This window comes from Carex rostrata, chromosome 16 (assembly GCF_964058835.1).
Source record: "Carex rostrata chromosome 16, lpCarRost1.2, whole genome shotgun sequence".
In the NCBI taxonomy this organism is placed as follows: Eukaryota; Viridiplantae; Streptophyta; class Magnoliopsida; order Poales; family Cyperaceae; genus Carex; species Carex rostrata.
The window spans coordinates 643,601-657,910 of record NC_135933.1 but is presented as its reverse complement, the minus strand read 5'-3'; the positions used below and the strand labels follow the sequence as shown (position 1 = coordinate 657,910).

The following is a 14,310-nucleotide window of genomic DNA, read 5'->3' as shown; positions in this document are numbered from 1 at the left end:
CATATTGAAATGTGCTCGGAGACCAAATTTTATATTTTTTTGAATTTTTTTTACTATTTATTAAGCATTTTTTAAAATTGTTGTTTTGCTGTGAACAATAAAAAACAGTAAAATTTTCTGGACCATCGGATCATCAATTTAAAAAATGTTTAATAAATAGTAAAAAAATTCCAAAAAAAAATATAAAATTTGGTCTCCAAGCACATTTCAATATGGAGAACAAGATTAACGGTTCAGATCGGTTGTTTGAATTTTCAAAATGGCTAAAATGAGCCATGGCTCACCAACGCGCTATGAGCCATGGCTCATTTTAGCCCAACTCTATATATATATAGAGAGAGAGATGGGCTATAGTGCATTGTAATGCATAGGCATCCTTGTGCATTAGACCATAAATCACAGATTCAAAGTCCAAATGACCGATCCAAACCGTTCATCTTGTACTCCACGCCGTATTTTCATTTTGAAAGTCCAAACGACCGATCCGAACCGTTAGATGTGATCTCCATATTGAAATGTTCTTGGAGACCAAATTTTACATTTTTTGAAATTTTTTTACTATTTATTAAGCCACTTTGAAAATCTGAAAATCCGAGTGAACAGTAAAAAAACAGTAAAAATTTCTGGACCACCGGATCGGCGATTTTCAAAGTGGCTTAATAAATAGTAATTTTTTTAAAAAAAATGTAAAATTTGGTCTCCAAGTACATATTAATATGGAGAACAAGATGAACGGTTTGGATCGGTGATTTATGGTCCAATGCACAAGGTACCTATGCATTACAATGCACCATAGCCCATCTCTCTCTCTCTCTCTCTCTCTCTCTCTATATATATATATATATATATATATATATAGGATTTGGCTACGGTGCTATGGGTTGCATAGAGGGCTACGGTGCTACGGCTCAATATTCGAGTTTTAAAAATCCTAACGGTCGATCCGAACCGTTCATCTTGTTCTCCGTATTAATATATGTTTGGAGACTAAATTTTACATTTTTTGGAAATTTTTTACTATTTTTTTAGATTGATTGAATATCGTTGTTTTTTGTGGTCCAGATTTGTCTGAAAAACAACAATATTCAATAAATCTAAAAAAATAGTAAAAAAATTTCAAAAAATATAAAATTTGGTCTCCAAACACATATTAATATGGAGAACAAGATGAACGGTTCGGATCGACCATTAGGATTTTGAAAACTCGAATATTGAGCCGTAGCACCGTAGTCCTCTATGCAACCCATAGCACCATAGCCAAAATCCTATATATATATATATATATATGAGTCCGGCTGTTAGTTTGTAATAATCTAGAAGTCGATAATACGATAATTTATCATAAAGCTTTGTTCATGAATTGGATGATTAATATTATTTTGTTGCCTTGAGTATTATTGAATTTATGGATCATTTCGAGTTCATGACTGAAATTGTGAAACTCCATAATATAGATAATATATACTCTTAAAAGGTCACTGACCAAGGTAATTAGCAGGAACACTAATTACCGCGATAAGGTTAGTATGTGGATTAAAAGATGGTTAAGTTTTACAAACCACCTGACACGAGATGTCATTTTAATCACATAGATACATGTTCTAGAAACATGGTATTTGACAGACCCCGAATGAAACATTAAATAGAATTGTGTTCGTGTCATTTATGTTTTCATTCAGTGTCACGTTCTACAGTATGAGGTATTTATCGTTCCCACTAAGAAATATATATGTGTGAGTGTTATCTAACGCTGTCCGTAAAAAGCAGTCATAACGGTAGCATTTCGATATATATAGCTTAGTTGAGGAAGTGATAGTTTACCAAGAATACTATTTGTCCCTCGTATCTCTATACGAGCTATAGCATCACTGGGTCCCTTGATAGAGTAAGATTATCTGCTAGCGGTATAATTACAAGAGTAATTATATTTGATAATCTGCTCAAGATCAAGAAAAGATTAAGTTAGCAAGGATGACACACATCTACCTTGAAACTAATCTGATAGCTATGAGACAGAAGAACAGACACAAGTAAATTGTTTACTGGATCGTGATATTGTACAGTACAGCATCATCTGTGTAATTGGATGGTCATGATGTGTTGCCAGACGCCACCCATGATTATAGAAGTTAAAACGGTTTTAACTCTATTTACCAACATAACACAGATCCTATTGGGTCACACCATATAGGAGTTAATCGGAGAATCTTATTTTGATTGATTATAAATTGGTTATGATCAATGATAAGATGGTTATAATTAATTATACATGTTATAATTAAATTATAAATGTTATGTAAAAATAACAAGCAAAAACATTGGTTAATTTATAAACGTGTATGACACGTTGTATAAAAGTTAACCGGTTAATTTATAAATGTGCAGGACACATTGTATAAATTACCGAAACAACAACCGCAAGAAAAATATATATAATTATTCAGAATAATTATACGAATATTATTTGTGTTCGGGCCGAGGGCATTCGGATCTTTTCAGATTCGTCCTTATCCGCATGACATGTCATCGATCCTATCCAGATGACACGTCATCGACACCGAAACAAATAACCGAAAGAAAAATATATATATAATTGTTCAGAATAATTATACGAATATTATTTGTGTTCGGGCCGAGGGCATTCGGGTCTTTTCAGATTCGACCTTATCCGCATGACACGTCATTGATCCTATCCAGATGACATGTCATCAATCCTATCCACAAGGGCAAAATGGTCATTTCACACCTATGCCACCTTGCATGTGTAGAAGCATGGAGAAGAATGTGGAAGGGTGTGGAAGGGGTATTTTGGTCATTTCACATATAAAAGGATGAGGTGTCAATGGCATATCTTGTAAATAGGCCGAACTTGGAGGGCATTTTGGTCTTTTGCAACCGAATCTAAACACTATAAATAGGGGTGGAGGGGTAGAGAGAAAAACATATATATATGCACATTCACATGTATCTTTTCGTGCAGAAACGAATCGGTATTTTCTCTCTTTCTCGGTTTCTCTCCCAAATAGTGTTTCGGTTGAGAAAAGAAAGTTATACGTAGTTGACGTATAATCTTGCGGGTTGTTGTGGAGTATATTTACGGGATCGATGAATAGTGTTTTATCGAATTTAGCGGTATGTCAGTTTTGCATATTGATGAAACTGAGCAACCGAAAATTCGTGTTTACGGGTTTTCGTCTTATTCCCGTGAATAGTGTTTTTGCAGAATTCCGCGATTTATGGTATTTCTGGCAGAAGAAATAAACCGCTCTCTGGTTAGTCCTGGTGGATAACCGATAGAGGTATCACACGTGTGATACTCCGAGTCGATTCCTTCCATGGTGAGGCTCTACTCGCTCGGTCTGCATTCCAACTGTGATTTGGAAACAAGGTATAAATATGCTATATTAATCTATTTAATTGGTAAGTAGATTAAAGTTTTAGAAATCAATCATGGAGTAGATCTGTAAAAAGGATTAAATTGGGTTTTGATGCCAAAGGAATACTGAAGGTGGACCGTCTTGGAAAGTTTCCTGACATACCCCGTTTAATCCTGAGCTTAAGTTGGCTGTAGAAATTTTTGTTCTACAGTCATTCCGCACCTTAAGCCTAAAAGGGGTTTTGGATTAGCACCCGGAAAACCCAACACCGGCTAAATTGCTGCCGGGGCTATATCTTATTTTGTGATGTTCAAACAACAAATTCAAATCTTTAGATGTTTAATCTATATTAAAATATACTTGGAGACTAAATTTTACATTTTTTGGAATTTTTTTTACTATTTATTAAGCTGGTTTGAAAACCGATGTTTTCAATGCTGCAGAAATTTATTGAAAACAACGGTTTTCAAACCAGCTTAATAAATAGTAAAAAAAATTCCAAAAAATGTAAAATTTGGTCTCCAAGTAGATTTTAATATAGATTAAACATCTAACGATTTGGATTTGTTGTTTGAACATCACAAAATAAGATATAGCCCCGGCAGCACTTGGGTGAAATGCTGCCGGCAGCAATTTAGCCGGACTATATATATATATATGTGTGTGTGTGTGTGTGTGTGTGTGAGTAAGGCTTGGGTGCTATGGATAGCATAAGGACATCTGTGCTACGGCCTCAAAAACATATCGTATAAACTTTAAACTTGAATTTAAGTAGCTTAATAAATTGGTTATATAATAATCTTGTAGAATACTAATTTTTACTATTTTTATGATTTATGAAAGATGGCCTAAAAATAAAATAAAATTGTCAATAATTTAGGCTATTTTTTGCCATCTTTTATAAATCATAAAAATTAGTCAAAAAATTTCAAAAATAGTAAAAATTAGTATTCTACAAGATTATTATATAACCAATTTATTGAGCTACTTAAATCCAAGTTTGAAGTTTATACGTTATGTTTTTGAGGCTGTAACACGGATGTCCTTATGCTATCCATAGCACCCAATCCTCTCTCTCTCTCTCTGTTTTTTTTTTTGAAAAACTTGGCAGTGGCTGCCAAGGTAATTGTATTAATATAAAGAGAAAAACGTCATTTACATCTTCAGCTCTTCTACTACCAGAGCCATCATATTACAGTTACTAAAAACAAAAAACATCCATAGATAAAACATCAATAATAAAATTAAAACCTATGCTCAACAGTGAGCCATCCATTGCTCAAACTCACACCAAATCTTGTCAGCAAGTACCTGAGGTGCCATCCTTAGATTTGTGAAGACCTTCTCATTGCATTGCTTCCATGTTTCCCAACATGCACACAAAAACAATGGTAGTCCCATTTTCTTCCACAAACTTCCCCTACTTCTAATCGCCTTAACTGATGCCTCCCAAGTAGCCAGCAGGTCCTATTTGATGCTGATTAGGTTGACCCCAACCTTTCTGCTAAGCAAAAACCAAACATGAACTACATAGGGACAAAGAAAGAAAATGTGGAAAACTGATTCAACCGGGCAGTTCTCACATAAGACACACGGCAGGGAGCATCGCATGTGTCTGTGGTGCATAACTTCATGCGTCAGTATCCTGTTTTTTAGTAATAGGAACCCAAAAATCTTCACAGTAGGCGGAACTTTTGCTCTCCACATCATTACGTACATGTCTCGTATCATACCGCCTCCCATCTTGATCTCATAGAAAGACTTTGATGTGTAGTATCCATTTGTCTCCCACCTCCACTGTATTAAGTCTCTTCCTTGCCTTAACTCAATGTCAATGACCTCATTTGCAAATTAATGACCGGCACCACATCCCTTAGTAATGCATAAGGGCAAGGTGGTCTTTCTGAAACTGAGTGGATCAATGCTGTACCCGACACGAGTCATGCCAGAAGGAAATCTGCTCCCCATTTCCTATTACCCAACTTGTGGACCAATTAAATAGCTGTTTCAATTTCTGAATTTGATTCCAGAAAAACGAGCCCCTAACTGCCCAGTAAGCCGGACCATTTGCATATCTGCCCAAACCATGTAACCTATTTGCTGTAACTGACCAGAGTGCTTGAGGTTCTACATACGGTCGCCACCACTATCGTAATAGTAGCGATACATTATGAGTACGAAGTTCAGTGACCCCCATACCTCCCCATTTTTTTGGCCTACATACCTCTGTCCAGTTTAGCAGTGATATCCCTACCTTGTCGATTTCATTCTTGCCCCACAGAAACTTCCGTCTGATACTGTCTATCCGATCAATTACCCACTTGGGCAAAAGAAAACAGCACATATAGTATATTGGTATCGAAGACAACACAGATTTTACTAGTTGAAGCCTCCTTCCTCAAGAAATTAATTTCCTTTTCCACCCCTCAAACCTTCTCTCGATTTTGTCAATGATTGGAATGAACAAGTCTCTCCACGGTCGTTTGACTATTAGTGGCATCCCAAGGTAAGTGACAGGGAGGTTTGTTCTCGGACACCCCAACACCGCCTCCACCTTGAGCAATTGTTGTTGAGTTAGACTAAACGGCACGAAGCAACTTTTACCATAATTGATATGGAGACCTGAGATCTTTGTGAAAATTCTGAGCACAATCTTTAACACTATTACTGTTTGCAAATCCTCCGCAACATTGGCAATCAATGCCGTATCATCTGCATATTGCAAAGCTAGCACCGATTCCTTAATTTTGGGAGAAATTGATCTCGGTAATCTTGTGTTTATCTCTTGCACCATTCTCTGTAATATATCCACTGCCACTATGAACAACATAGGAGAAAGGGGGTCTCCTTGACGGAGCCCCCTTCTGTGTGGAAAGTAATCCGACAGCTCTCCATTTACCATTACTCGCGAAGCTGAAGTATGAAGAATTGCCGAAATCCATGAAATCCACTTATCAGGGAAACCTCTCACTTTCAAGACTGTCAGCAAGAACTGCCAATGAATGGAGTCAAAAGCTTTCGTGAAGTCCAACTTGAGAAATACCGCCTCTGCCTCTGAGCTTTTGATCTCCTGCAGTAATTCCCTTGTGGATATAAATGTTTTCGCAATGTGCCTGTTCTTCACAAATGTGGTTTGTTGCGGCGAAATTAACCCCTGTAACTTCGGCCTAAGTCTGTTTGAAAGCACCTTTGAAATCAACTTAGGTACCAAGTTAATTATACTAATTGGCCGAAACTCCCCAACCTTCTCTCTCTCTCTTTATATATATATATAGAGAGAGATGGGCTATGGTGCATTGCAATACATAGGCATTAAACGTGTTCGATTCATCTCTGATACTATGTAGCATATCACGTTTAGAAATTTTAACGTATTGGCACGATACGGCACGTGTTTTGAATATGTTGTGTCACGTTTTGAATATGTGGAAACACGATACACATGACATGTGTTCTCGACACACGTGACATGTACCATTTTTTGAATATGTCGTGTTTTGGACAAACCAAAAATGACACCCGTTTGAAGCACGACACAACACGAGTGTCGTGTTCTGAATATAACGAAACACATCACATGTCCGAAGATGGACACAACACGTTTAACGACAACATAATTTAATAAGTCGTATTTTAAAGTGCTGTGCAAGATTTACAAGCAATTAAAATTAGAAACGATTAGTAATTTAATTTAACCAAATAACAACTAAATATTAATTTACTAAAAATCAGCATATCATTATAAAAAAATTCACTTAATTATTAAGTTTAATCATCATATTATTACTACAAAATTGTTAACATTTTTTTTTTCCTTTTTCTCTGTGACCGGGGAATTGATATGGCGTCCCTAAAGAATACCATAGCCTAGGACTGTTTTTCTATTTTTAATAAAATATTTTTTTGAATCTCATTTTTAATTATTAGTTTTATGATTTCCTATTAATAAAAAATTCGGTGTTTCATGAGTTAATTTCTCTTTTCTAAACGCAGGAAAGAGAAAAGACTAAAATGTGATATTTTGGTTGAAATTTTTCTACGACGAGGTGAAAAGGTAAAAAACAACTCAAGTTTTTAAGTTCAAGGAGGATAAACAGTCTTAGGCTTATAGACGGGACTTAATTTCGGCCTTAAATGAGCCCAAATTAGAAAATTAAGTTGTAATGTGGATATTAAACTGTGTCAGTTATGTAGCGGGTCGAAATGATCAATTACGAAGCGAAGGCCCGAAGACCAGCATATAATTTTCAGATGAACCAGAGATTTCAACTTCAACCTGCTTATACTAAATGAGAGCCACAGGCAATCCTACAGCACATAGCCACAAACCCAAGATTTCTTAGACAGTTCTTAGTAAGACGTGTTGTATATACACCTAGTCAGTCATTTTTAAAGTAAGTGGGACCTGAATTTTGGCGAAGGACTTAAGTGTAATCAGATGGGTCATGGGTACATGTATCAATCCGATCGAACGGGTTAGATCATCTCGACCGCTTCGCTCCCAGACAAGCATTGGTGTCGAGTCCGAGAGCGGATCGACAAGCATATCACGAAAAAGATCACAAGTGTGGTTACATTTTGTTGAAGTAGACGATGAAGGAGTTAAATGGGCCAAGTGTAGGCACTATTCCACGAAGTTTGTTTCTGGTAACAATAAAGAAACAAATCACTTGCGTCGACATATCAAAACTGGATGCAAAGAAATTGATGAAGAAGAAAAGGAGAGGTTTAAATTAGGCAAAGACGGTGATTTATTTGGACCCGGTTATAGTTTTAATCCCGAATTGACCCGAAATTTGATGACTTTGCTTTTCATCGATGCAGAGATCCCATTTAACGCTATTGAAAGTCGGTTTTGGGAACCGGCTATGAGGTCTTTGAGACCGGAATATAGATCCATTGGGCGACAAACGTTGAGAAACGATTGCGTGAGAGTATTTCAGACGGGAAAGGAGTTAGCAGTGCAGGAGTTTGAAGGATTGAATTCCCGTGTGTGTTTCACGAGTGACATATGGACGTCGAGCGTGCATCTGGGTTATATGTGCCTAACGGCACATTACATAGATAAGGATTTTAATTTTCAAAAGAAGATCATCTCCTTCAAGCAAATGCCTTATCCGCATTCGGGTGCTAATGTTGCTGGTTTAATGAAGGATATTTTAATTGAGTGGAAGTTGGATGGTAAAATCTTTACGATTACACTAGATAATTGTACAGTAAATGATAATGCGATTGGAGATATAGAGAGGGAATTTAGGGATAGGACCATTGTTGAAGGAAAGCACATGCATATGAGATGTGCGGCACACATCTTAAATATCATGGTGCAAGATGGGATGAAAATCATTGACCCGTGTTTGGTTACAATTAGAGATTTAATACGGAATATTTGTGCGAGTGGTAGAAAACTCCAAATGTTTAATGAAATCCTAAAAGATCTTAACTTGTCATCTAAAAGGGGTATGATTCTAGATTGTCCAACAAGGTGGAACTCAACTTGCGAGATGGTTAATGAAGCGTTGAAATATAAAGATGCTTTATCAAGGTATGGCACTGATGTTGGAATGGTTGTTCCTAATCTAGAAAAGTGGGAGGAAGCGGAAGATATGGCGAGATTTTTGGAGGTATTTCTAGACGCAACAAAAATTTTCTCAACTGTGAGGCGACCATCGTCACATCAATATATGAAGGAGGTGTTTTCTATTCGAAGTGCATTGTTGGACGAAGTTGCGAGTTCCAATACAACTATGCAAAACTTATCGAAGGAAATGCAAAAGAAATTTGACAAATATTGGAAAAGTCCGAATTTGGTTCTAACATTAGCATGTGTTTTTGATCCTAGGAGAAAGTTCCGTTTTGTGGAGTTTTGTTTTGAAGATGCTTATGGGAAAAAAACTGTTGAGTATAATGAAAGAGTGAGAGATGTGGAATCTTTACTTAGAAAATTCTATGAGAAGTATGAGAGGACGAATGAAAATGTGGAACGGGTGTCAACTAGTCAGTCCCCACAAGTGGAAAGTAGAATACTTGTCAAAAGGAAGTTAGATGAGAGATTCTCTCGATTTAATGATAAAAACTGTACCGTGCAACGAAGCAAAATCGAGTTGGATAATTATCTTGAAGAACCCGTCTTGGTGGTGTCCGATGAAGAAGATTTTGATGTTTTGCAATATTGAAAAAGAAACTCGGAGAAGTGGCCGACTTTAGTAAGAATGGCAAGAGACTTTTTGGCCGTTCTGGTATCAACCGTTGCATCAGAGTTCGCTTTCAGTGCAGCGGGTCGATTGACGAATAATCTGCGTAGTTCTATGAATTCAGATACACTGGAAGTTCTCGTTTGTACAAAGGATTGGTTTGCCTCCTTTGATGGTAGCTTCAATTTGGATGATTTTCGCCTGTTCATGCGGCGTCCTTGATTTTAGAGGTAAATATTGTTGGCTCTTTTTTTTATTATATTCAAGTATAAATTATATGAACTTGATCTTTTCTATAATTTTGTGTGCAGCTCGATTTAGGTGGATGTTTAAGGCTTTACATGGATACAAAATATACATCAAAGTGTGAAGATCAGTGTGGATAGGTACGTTTGCTCAAAGCATGATATCCAACTATTTTTATTTGGTTTCTTCATGTGAAAAAAAAGTAAAGAGGGGTAGTTTGGGTATAATGTTTTAGTCATTGAGATGTTGGTGATGTGGTTCGACTTTAGATAATGCAGATTCGGACTGAAACTCTCTGTAATTTGTAGTCAGATTGAATTATTTCTTCTATAGTGAAAAAAATTGGGGGCATGTGTACAATAGAGAATCCACTGTTAACTCCTATTAGTCCCTATTGGTCTTTAAAAATGGCTAAAATAAATGGAGAATCTTACTTTATTTTGTGCGAATTAATTACTACTTAGGTGGAGTTGGAAGCAAAATAAAAATAAATTAAATAAGCAAAATAATATTATTGGATGATCTTACAATTATATTTTCATTTGGTAATTTCAGGTGGAGGTAAAAGGAACACAGCCAGAGACTTTGTGTTTCTTGTTCTCATTTTTTTTTCCTTTTATTATTAATCAGGTTTATGTCATAAACAGGTTTCTGCTTGCATACAGTACTGATAAACGTTAGTAGAAAATGAGAGCTAATATTTTACATATTTTTGTGTGCAAATTTTAAGTTTAATATGAAAATTTATTGGTTAGTTCAATATGAAAATTTATAATTTATATGAGTGTTAAAAAAAAATTATATGATTTTTTCTATGTTGTTCTTCACAAAAATTTTGTTTTGATGTTCCCCACTATTTGGTTATTGACTTGAATTAAAGGAATCAATTTCAACTAGGAAATTCTTAGAAGATTAAGCTCTAGCCAGATTAAAAGTGTATATATTTAATATTGTTATATACTTAATGTCTTTATTTAATTTAGCGGACAATTGAAGCATTTTATCCAATCGGACATAAAGCCCGTGTACAGCGCACAACTTATTAAACTAAGATTGTCTGAGCATAAATGGACAGGACCTGCACTTTAATTGAAACGGACAGGGCCCGGACATTTCCTATATCCATTCAGTTTGAACAGAATCTGGTTATTTGGTTCAAATTAATGAACCGGTTACGGTTTGGGCCGAATATTGACCCATTAGCAGCCCTACTTCGCTCCCTCCCCCCAAAACCCTAATTTGGATCCTAGCTATATAATCTCACAACGCCGCCTCTGGTCTTTCTCATCCACAAACCCTAGAGAGAGCGAGAGAGAGCTGCGAAAATGAAGACAATTCTCGCATCAGAAACCATGGATGTACCTGACGAGGTCACCTTGAAGGTTGAAGCCAAGGTGGTCACCGTCGAGGGACCACGCGGCAAGCTCACTCGGAGCTTCAAACATTTAAATTTGGATTTCCAATTGATCGAAGGCGGGAAGAAGCTCAAGGTCGATGCTTGGTTTGGCACGCGCCGTACCATGGCGGCTATCCGTACCGCTCTCTCTCACGTGCAGAATCTCATCACGGGTGTTACCAAGGGGTACCGCTACAAGATGAGGTTTGTGTATGCTCACTTTCCGATCAACGCTTCCATCAATAATGACAACACCGGTATCGAGATCAGGAACTTCCTTGGCGAGAAGAAGGTATGGTTTGTCAGCGATTGTAGAGATTTCTCTTATTTTGTTTAGTTTGTGATTTGATCCGCCGTTGTCTGTATTAATTAATGATATATAGTTAGATAGTTCTGCATGTCATGGATCGCATTGGTAGTAGACCAAATAGTTAACTACTTGCTGTCGTAGTTTACTGACTTCTTTAGTCATTGTTTTGTAGGCTTGCTACAAATGTATATATTTAACACTTGGCACTAAAACCAAAAGAAAAAAGAGGCGCATAACTAATAAAATTAATGAGAATGTTGTAGATTTCAAATGTTCAAATAATGCATCGGAAGGTGTTTCAAGGTGAAAGCCCTTCCACCTTTTCAGAAGGGGCCTAATTGTTGCTTGTTTGCAAAATTCCATTTAAACATAAAAAGAGTTCCTCTGTGATGGTTTAATGTCTTTTTCTTGGGATAATAAACTAGTAATCACCATAAAAAATTTTGAGTTTGCTTGTGTTTCATATTTGATAGGATGGTTTAATGTCTTTTGCCTTGTTGTAATTTTGCAGTGGAGACCTTTATCCTTCCCATTTCTGTAGAAATTTTTGCCTTTGGTATTTTTCTTATCTTCATCAGGCTTGATTGGATGCATGCCCTTTAAAAGATCATCTTATCTTTCTCTCCTATTACCCTTTAAATCATCGATCCTCATGTTTGAACATAGCAAGCAATAGAATTAGTGCATTATTTCACCAAGACATTTAGTTGGTAGTTGATGTAAATTCTGTTAAAAATGTGGGGACAGGTGAGGAAGGTGGACATGTTAGATGGAGTGAAAATTGTTCGGTCAGAGAAGGTGAAGGATGAACTTGTCCTTGATGGCAATGATGTTGAGCTCGTCTCCCGTTCTGCTGCTCTCATTAACCAGGTACTCTCCTCTTTATTGCATATACTCGGATGCTGCAACATTTTACACATGCATTAATTATCAGTCTGTTATAATAACACTATTTGTTCATCGAAGTCTAGTGTTTTATCCATGTGAACTTTCATTTTAAATATCTCAGAATGTGGGTAATAATTGATATCAATTACTGGATTGCACAAAAACCATTGCAATTGCAGACCTGTTAATATGTCAGGTTAGGTTATGCAGCAGAGAAATAGGACATGAGCAGTCTTGTTGCTAAAACCTGTTATGGTTGATGGTCTCTTTTAACAGGAGTTGTATAATGTTTTTTTAAACAAGAAAAAACAAGCAACAGAACATAAACAACATGCCCTTCTATAATTTATCCATATGAACTTTCATTTTAAATATCTCAGAATGTGGGTAATAATGTGATATCAATTGCTGGGTTGCACAAAAACCATTGCAATTGCAGCCCTGAAAATATGTCAGGTTAGGTTATGCAGCGGAGAAATAGAACATGAGCAGTTTTGTTGCTAAAACCTGTTATGGTTGATGGTCTCTTTTAACAGTAGTTGTATAACTGTTTTTTTTAAACAAGAAAAACAAGCAACAGAGCATAAACAACATGCCCTTCTACAATTTTAAGCAGTTTGGTTTCTACATACCAGAAATTGCAGCACAATATGGATAGTACAATTGTTGGAATATTTTATGCATGCTTTGGAAATGTGGCAATCATACATTTCATGCCCTAATTGAATTTCAAATTTAAAAAACACAAAAAAAAAACTTATCCTTGATCTCTGATTGCCCAGTGAGATACTAATTTCAGTGTCTTACTGAAATGTATGCTATATTATTTAAATGTATCATTCTTAAGATTTTTTTTTTTTAATTGTTGGTGAAACAGAAATGCCATGTGAAGAAGAAAGATATCAGAAAGTTCTTGGATGGTATCTATGTCAGTGAGAAGAGCACCATTATTGCAGACCAGTAAACAGTGTTTTAATTTTAGATTTCAGTTTTAAGTAATTTTGTTATCTTGTTTTCTTTTAGATTATGAGGCAAAATACTTGGGTCAAGTTTGAGACTGAATTTTGGTGTATTGGTATTAGCAACCCTTTTGCACTTAGAAAGTTGTTTTTCTGTGGTTTTATTTGGTATGGATAAATTCTGTTAATCTTATCTTATGGTTTGAAAGTGTGTTCAAGTGATGATATATGTTGTAGTGGGCTATGATGGTCTTTTGAACAGGTTTTATGCGAATTGCTATGTATGCTTATTGCTTTTGAAGATCCATTTGATTCCTTCCAAAATGTTTAGAAATGAAAATGACAAATCATTGATAAGCTTGTCTACCATTTAACAAAATTACTGTTATGTTGGTTGGCTTGAGTGGAAGTGTCTGTTCTTTTGAGAAAAGAAAAATCCAAAATTACATGACTTTTGGGAAACCCACCAGCAATTGAGTTCACACATGAATTGTATAGATCTTGTGCAAAGTATAACAGAAAATGAATCTGCAGGACAATTTGGTATATCTGTAGTTTAATACACCTGATTTGTTTGATCTAATAATGTCCATGAACTGAGATTGCATGGATGCGGTAAAACATAGATTGGTATCTATGTTGTGGATTGATTATGGGAAGATTTTTCATCTAGAATTTTGTCCGTTCGTTTTATATGGGACGAACAGAACATAAAAAATGCAGGTCTTATTTCTCAAGGCGGTGAATAGCAGAGGAAACGAATCTAAAGAGACTCTCATCAGGAACCCCAGGTGCCTATTCGGGGGGTGATGTAGGGCCAGTATTATGTGTGCTTTGAGATTCGTACAGAACGTATTTAAACGGCTGAGATTTTCCATAAAGTCACGCCAAGTTTGAGATATTTCAGAGGATAATTAATTCCAGGTCTCGAGTCCTGTCA

At 36.1% G+C, this 14,310-nt stretch overlaps 1 protein-coding gene across 1 annotated transcript; it reads left to right on the top strand.

Moving 5' to 3' along the window:
* The first annotated feature begins 11,033 nt into the window (after positions 1-11,033).
* LOC144567006 (large ribosomal subunit protein uL6-like) lies at positions 11,034-13,588 on the top strand. Its single transcript, XM_078317027.1, has 3 exons — positions 11,034-11,505; positions 12,271-12,393; positions 13,289-13,588. Exons 1-3 carry the CDS (start codon positions 11,143-11,145, stop codon positions 13,373-13,375), a joined length of 573 nt encoding a protein of 190 aa, XP_078173153.1. The 5' UTR covers positions 11,034-11,142; the 3' UTR covers positions 13,376-13,588.
* Positions 13,589-14,310: the final 722 nt, after the last annotated feature.